Below are 7,500 nucleotides of genomic sequence, written 5' to 3'. Positions count from 1 at the left end.
TCTCTCTCTCTTCTCTCTCTCTCTTTCTCTCTCTCTCTCTGTGTGTGTGTGTGTGTGTGTGCACACATGTGTGGGTGGATGTTAGTGCTCACACTCTAATTTTCTTGTTCACTCTCCTAGAGGCGCAACAAAAATGAAATTACATCTATCAATTCCCAAAAGGCTCAACTTTATGGAGGATTTGTGTGTGTGTGTGCGTGTGTGTAAGAGAGAGTGAGAGTGAGTGTGTGTGTGTGTGTGTGTGTGTGTGTGTGTGTGTGTGCGTACTTGAGTGTCACTATGCATGTATGACTGTGTCTCCATGTGTGTGAGTGAGTGCATGTAGCCCATGTGACAGATATAGGGAGAGTCAAAGCAGCCCTATTTATACGTTTGTGTTTACACAGTTCTAGTGTTATCAGCATATCTACGTGCCTTAATAGATGAATTGTCAACAAACACCAAACATATCATGATCCCTCTCCTGCTATCAAATGCTACCCTCAGTTCTGTTTTTCAATCAAAAGTTCAAAGGTCAATGCTTTGGCTTGAGAGTGTAGCGGTACTTGGGAAGAGGCCTGGCTCTGTACACAGATATGTTTCCCTAAAAGGTCATGCCAGCCAATCACAACGAGCTACAGTCTAACTATTGGCAGCCGGGCGATGGGCCTCCTAAAACCTGGAGGTTTCAGGTTCTTATGAGAATGGCAAAAGTCCATAAGTTTATGTTCTAGTGAAAACTATAAAGGCTCTTTAGGTTCTCATCAGAACCTCTGAAGGTTGACAAATTCAGGTTCTTGTCAAAGCCATGAAGGTTCACTAAGTTCTTCTTGAAACCCTAAAGGTTCATAAGTTCAGGTTCTCGTCAGAAGGTCCGTAAGTCTTTGTCAAAGCCGTAGCGGTATGTAGACCTGTGTAAGTTCAGGTTCTCCACAATGCTTGAATGTTCTATTTTGTTCCCAAACTACTTCCACTTCCTTGATAACATGGAATGTTAAAACAGAAACCTTGTGGGAACCATAGATATCATATATATGTATTTGTCTTTCTACTTTTACTTCACTACATTCTTAAAATGAAATGTATACTTTTACTCCACTACATAACAAAAGCCACAGTCTCCATTCAGCAGTTAAGGCCTAGCAAATAGTTAAGACATAGAACATCAAAGCCTATGTAGGCTGTTGTAAGGAGCTGAATTCACATTCAGAACTGCTTGCTTTTCAATATTCACATTTTTGTAGCATTTTTGTTTCGGCTTTCAGCGAATGTTTATGGAATGTGATGTTGCTCCCTTTCTAGACATTTTGGATAAGCATCATAGGCTTATGAGAAGAAGCAGCAGTGAAAAATGAGTGTCAGCCATACCTGTGTTCAGGCGTTGTAGACATTATGTATGAAGTGTAGAGACTACGTTTTAAGGTGCTGCATGAATGTAATAACTCACCCAGAGTTCTGACTGCTTTCTTTTTCATTACAAAAGCATAGTGAAGGGAGGGGGTTGTCACCCCACCTGGCCTCAAATACTTTTAGGCTACTAGTACTTTGTACTTCTACTTTCAGTATGTAAGCATGTTTTATAATGAGCTACCTGTCATACTTATGCACTGCAAATAATAGGCTAGATAATTTAAGGCTTTTACGTTTTGTATGCTTAACTTTTACTTTTGCGCAAGTAATTTGCTAATCAAATATCTGTACTTCTACTGTAGTAATAATTCAGGTTCCTTTGCTTAACCGTGGTGACGTGTAAACATATCCCCCACATCCAGAATCCCACCACTGATATGAATGTAAACAGGTATCTCCAGATTCTCCGCTGGGTGCTGCCAAATGGCTACAGCTTCACAGTAGACCCACAATCGTGTCATTGTCGCAGTAGCCACACGGGGGCGCTAGTACACGAGATATGACCAAGGTCGGATAAACGGTAGTGGACACTTGTCTTTAAAAAAAAGTAATTCACACGTGCGGGACACCTTTCGTAACCGTGGGGGAGGGGGCGTGGTTTTGAATCTTTTTGACGGTAGAATATTAATTTATTTCCGTTAAAACCTGCTCATACTTTGCATTGTTTACGGAACTCTGTGCAGCTCCACCCCCCCCCCCCCCCCCCCCATCATTTTGGGGAAAGGTACTGCAAATTATTTGTGCATTCCACTAAAAATACGAAATGGGTTTGGTTTTGACGAAATGGGTTTGGGTTTACCAAACTGAGGTTAATTGGGAAGTGACTAAACAAATAGTTTTTAATCACCTGTGGAATGCCCCCCCCCTCTCTCTCCCTCTCCCTCTCCCTCTGTGTGTGTGTGTGTGTGTGTGTGTGTGTGTGTGTGTGTGTGTGTGTGTGTGTGTGTGTTTGTGTGTGTGTGTGTGTGTGTGGAACTGGAATAACACTGAAAAAGCAATTGGGGAGCTAGCCTCGCCTTGCCTCTCCAAGACGCAGGAGGGCGTTCCGTTGGAAACGTCTTGCGCCTCGTCCCTGGACCCAACACCCGGAGCTCCCTCTCCCATAGATGCAGTAAACAGCGGGGACGAAGTTGAGAAGCCCCGCATCGGAGACCGCTGATATGGAAACTTTGATTTTATTGTGCGCCATCATCCTGTGCTGCAGCCCACTCGGATTTGCGCAGGAAGACGACCCTAAATTCGAGGATGATATTATTTTCAGTGATTTGAATGTAGATTTGAATGTTGTGAGTATACTTTTCATTTTCATTTTCATGTAGCCTATTCACTTGTCTTTTTATGGACTGTTATGACAGGAAAATCGTTTGGCATAGAAGGAGGTAGTCCAACTTCAAATAATACAAAAAAGTCATAATGCTAAACATACATCGAATTTAAGCCATACTTATCACCAATAAGAGTAGTGCAGTGGACGAATCATCGATATGTTAACTAAAAGTGTGGATATCTTGGACGACTTGCCGGTTGGTAGAGTTATTAGGCTATCGATAAATGCGGCGATGACAACCTCGACATGTGCGCTTCTTTTCCAGGCGCCGCGCAGGGAACGTCGCCAAGTGAAGACCATGCTGACGAAGGTAAGCTAGCGGACACGCACCTGCCGCCATAACCTGTGCTGTGCGCGCAGCACATCACTCATTTCTCTTTGTTTAATGGCGTTGCCACAGCCTTTTAAGAAGAGCAGCTCTTTGCCAAAGCAAAGTTTAATCACGCACATCCAAGTTATTCGGGCGCAGGATCAAAAACATAGGCTACGGTTCCAATAAAATATAATGAAAATCCCCACACCAGAGAGCGCCGAATAAAGTTCCTTTTATTTATTTTGAACCGTTTCAAGCCCTTACGGCCCTTTCTCAGACCAGGGCTGGACTGGGACCAAAAAACGGCCCGGGCATTTTTGGCCATAGTGGCCCACCATGATAATTTACACGATAAAACATATGTGCACACTGTTTTGTTTGTAAAAAATATTTAAGTAAACCGCAGTAGCCTGCATGGAAGCGAGTAGGCTAGCCTACCCTTGCTAAAAAAATATTAATTATTATTATACTCTCTCTCTCTCTCACACACACACACACACACACACACACACACACACACACACACACACACACACACACACACACTAACACACTAGAGTGACCTTTAAACCAGCAAGGATGAGGTTGTGCACAAAACTCATGCTATTAAATGCTTCACTAAATAAAACCTGCTATAATTTATGTTGAGCATTTGCACAGTTTAAGCCAACAATTCACCTTGATACTATTTAGTGAAGATGTATAGGCTACACATCCCAAAACATTTTCATTGTTAATTCCATGGGCTATCACCATTCCTGTTTCATTCCATGCGTCTGACTGCATGTCTGTGTGTATGGGTGTCTGCTTGTCGCAAAGAAATGTGATAGTTTGCTTGTTGTACTGCGTCAAGATTGACAACAATTTCGAACAAACGTGACTGTCTTAAGATTTCAGAAGGTTGATGGCGAGCCGACAACTCGTTAATTTAATGGGTATCGCAATTCAAATGCATGCGAGAGGGGCCTACACAGAAACCACAGAAAAAGACGCGCTCACACTATAAAACTTTGTTTTGCTTAACTGGGTGCTGAATCCTACATAGTAGGCAGGTTAATACATCTAAAAGAAGCAAGGGGAAGAAGCAGTCGCGGATTTCAAACTTTTAATTGTTCGTTGTGCGCCCAAAAAGTTCAGCCAACATTTCGGCTAGCCTAGCTACTTCTTACCTGCCTCACAGTAGCTATTCTGACCTCCTCCTCAATCTGTCCCTGCTGGGTCACGTCTCTCACCTCTTCCTCCTCCTCCGAATTAATTTGAATAGCTACTCCTTCCTCTGTGTAACTCAAACTCGCATGTGCCTCTCTGAAGCCTGCACTCGGTGCTGCTTCTGCACTGCTGCTATATGTCGACGGCCCTGTTTGAACTTGTGGTGGCAAACATTTCTGTAATTTTAGCACATTTTTGCTGCATCCACTTGTAGGCTTTTGCCTTTTATCTCACAACTTCTCTGCGCCCCCCTTGCGCTTTTGTGGTTTGTCTTCGTACATTTTCATATACGGACGGTCTCAAACTCCGGTCGAACTCCAGTCAAGACGGAGATGAGGCCGGGAGGGAGATAAGGAGGGCCCTGAGATTTCATTGGACTAGCCCAATGTCCATTAAGGCAGTCAACCAATGGGCCGCGATTCGCTACCGTTGTGGCCGTACGCTATATAAATGAGCCTAATATATGTTTTTATTATTATTAAATTGACAGCCTCGGCCCAAATATGCGTCGGCCCACCGGGCATTGCCCGGTATGCCCTATGGCCAGTCCATGCCTGTCTCAGACAGTTCTTTGAAAGGCTTCTTAAGAATTGGGTCGGTACCCTGGGTGTGCCTCCACACACGCTATCAGAACAATAATCCTGGCAGGGCGCAGGGATGACCAAATCGGTGTCGAAAGTTGCCTGCAGCCAGCAACAGTCTCTGTTTGTGAATAAGGAACTCCCTTGAACTCCCCTGGAACTCACTGTTGGAGCGCGACCTGCCAATAAGCATCACGACACAAATATTTTTGCCTGCCTGGTGCTATGATACACTTTGAGTGCATTCCAATGATTTAATTAGTTAAGTCTGTACACACATGTAAGTTTATGTATTTGATTAAGATAATGTTGTCTCATGACTTGGAGCTACCTAATTATTTTCAGAACTAGGCTTGATCTTGAAATTGTGGGGTTATTTTAGCCTACTTGGAACTATGCTAGAGTGCTTTTATAATACGTTAGGCTACTTAAACCTCAGACTGAACTGGTTTACTGTGGCCTGAGTAGGCTACAGCATTTCTAGGGTGATAGACAGGAAGAATGACTGAATATAGAGTTCATTAAGAATATTTATGTTCCTAGTTTGGCAGGAGCTGTAACTTAACAATTAATGCAGTGCTTAACTCAGCTACATATTTTGAGTCAAATTGACTGTTTCTGTCTTTCATCTTGATGGTTAGGAGACTAAGCCACATATGACAGAACTGTCGGTAAAGACCACCATCATCTCCCGGTACGCGTTTACAGCCGTGTACTGCAGGATGTTCAACCGGCACTTATCTGCTGCAGAGGGAACGTTTCATTTCCAGATTCCTGTGGCCGCCTTTGTTTCCAACTTCACCATGTAAGCATCCAAAATTACCCCCATCTTTTTATCTATCTATCTATCTATATATCTATCTATCTATATCTATCATCAATTTTGTTGTCCTTAATTTGAACGTTTACAACAGTCAGCAACACTCTGCTAGAAATCATGCATTCCTGACCACTTCGGCACAGAACTTTGCTCCAAATGTCCAGATCCAAGTTCTATTGTTCTAGCATGTTCCATGACTCCCTTCCGGATGAATGTAGGGCCCCCCGTATCTTTCAGGGTCCCCCGAGCGGACCCCCCTCTGGGGCAGCCCTGTCTGCCCCCCTGTCTCGGAGTATTATTAGAGGTTCACTGGAGGAGCAAAGACATGAATGGCCATCAGTGCTCTCTCTGAAGCTGTGGACGTGTTTGGAGATGAGTGGTATGCAAGTATAGTCTTGAGAGAACCCCGTGTGTGTGTGTGTGTGTGTGTGTGTGTGTGTGTGTGTGTGTGAGTTTGTGTGTGTGTGTGTTGGGGGGTTTGTGTCTATGTGTGCGTGTGTGTGTGTGTGTGAGAGAGAGAGTTTGTGTATGTTTGTGTGTGTTTGTCTGTCTGTGTGTGTGTGTGTGTGTTTGGGGGTCTGTGTCTATGTGTGCGTGTCCGTGTCTGTATCTGTCCGTGTCTGTGTACATGATGTGTGTAAGAGAGAAAGAGAGAAAGAGAGATAGTTGCATAGGTAACTGATTAAAGACCCTCTCTGTGTGTGACGTGGTGGGTGACTGATCCCTGGTGGTGTTGCTGTTGCCGTTCTCTAGCCGTTGTCCTTTGAGGTCTGTGAAGCTCCAGCTAATTGGAGGGTTGCTAAGTGCTTCAAAGCAGCCAGCTGGAGATGCTGTTCTCCTCCGCCCAGTGGATACCTGAGTGTGGACATTAATCCCATAGTGTCCTCAGCAGGACAGGGCTACTGTCTATGGGACTGGGGTAACGTAGTGGCTAAGGAGCTGGGCTAGCATGTAGTAGAGTGTGTGTGTGTGTGTGTGTGTGTGTGTGTGTGTGTGTGTGTGTGTAGGGTGGTGGTACTGTAGCATAGTGGTTACGGAGCTGGGCTAGCATGTAGTAGTGTGTGTGTGTGTGTGTGTGTGTGTGTGTGTAGTTTGGTGGTAGCATAGTGACTAAGGAGCTGGGCTAGCATGTAGTGTGTGTGTGTGTGTGTGTGTGTGTGTAGGGTGGGGGTAGCGGAGCTGGGCTAGTACGCAGTAGCTTCAAACATGTTGGATTCAATTCCTGGCGTCCACTGTGACCTTGAGCTAGGCACTTAGTCGTTAGTGGCTTTGGATGAAAGCGTCTGCAGAATGAATAAGTGTTAATGTCAATTCCTCATCCCCAGTCTAGACAGCAGGATAGGACAGGGCTACAGCAGAACACACCACTTGCCTTTATTGGTTTGTTTGTTGTTTATTTAGCAGAGGTGTTTACTCAGTTCAGAATGCAGGACAGATGTACCGTATACTACTAGTCAAAAGTTTGGACACTTGGGGGAGGGAAGGGGGGGGTGTACCATATCACCTCTACCATATTTGGATCCACGTATCCATGGGGACCTGGGTACGAGTCCAGCCGGGGTCATTTCCTGGGTATGAGTCCAGCCCGGGTCATTTCCTGGTGAGTCCAGCCCGGGTCATTTCCTGGTGAGTCCAGCCCGGGTCATTTCCTGGGTACGAGTCTTGCTCGGAATCCCTCCTCCTCTCTCTCATCATCATCATCATCATCATCTCTCCACTGCCATGTCAGATTTAAGGCATAAAAGCCCCCCCCCCCCCCCCCCCCCCCAAATAAATAAATAAATAGATAAATAAATACATAAAGGAAAAAAAGTTTGGACACAGTGTCCAGAGAGTGTGCCGGACATAGCAATTCATACTT

The 7,500-nt window shown here is 44.7% G+C and overlaps 1 protein-coding gene across 1 annotated transcript in view; it reads left to right on the top strand.

Moving 5' to 3' along the window:
- The first annotated feature begins 2,505 nt into the window (after window positions 1-2,505).
- The window catches only part of itih5 (inter-alpha-trypsin inhibitor heavy chain 5), a 29,968-nt gene continuing 24,973 nt past the window's right edge, over window positions 2,506-7,500 (top strand). Inside the window, exons 1-3 of the mRNA XM_062517443.1 lie at window positions 2,506-2,675; window positions 2,982-3,026; window positions 5,461-5,624. Of these exons, the coding sequence (XP_062373427.1) occupies window positions 2,550-2,675; window positions 2,982-3,026; window positions 5,461-5,624 (335 nt within the window). The 5' untranslated portion in view covers window positions 2,506-2,549. The remainder of the gene's footprint in view (window positions 2,676-2,981; window positions 3,027-5,460; window positions 5,625-7,500) is intronic.

Source organism: Sardina pilchardus, chromosome 17 (assembly GCF_963854185.1).
Source record: "Sardina pilchardus chromosome 17, fSarPil1.1, whole genome shotgun sequence".
Classification (NCBI taxonomy): Eukaryota; Metazoa; Chordata; class Actinopteri; order Clupeiformes; family Clupeidae; genus Sardina; species Sardina pilchardus.
The sequence above is the reverse complement of the archived record's forward strand: the minus strand, read 5'-3'. Positions and strand labels throughout refer to the sequence as shown.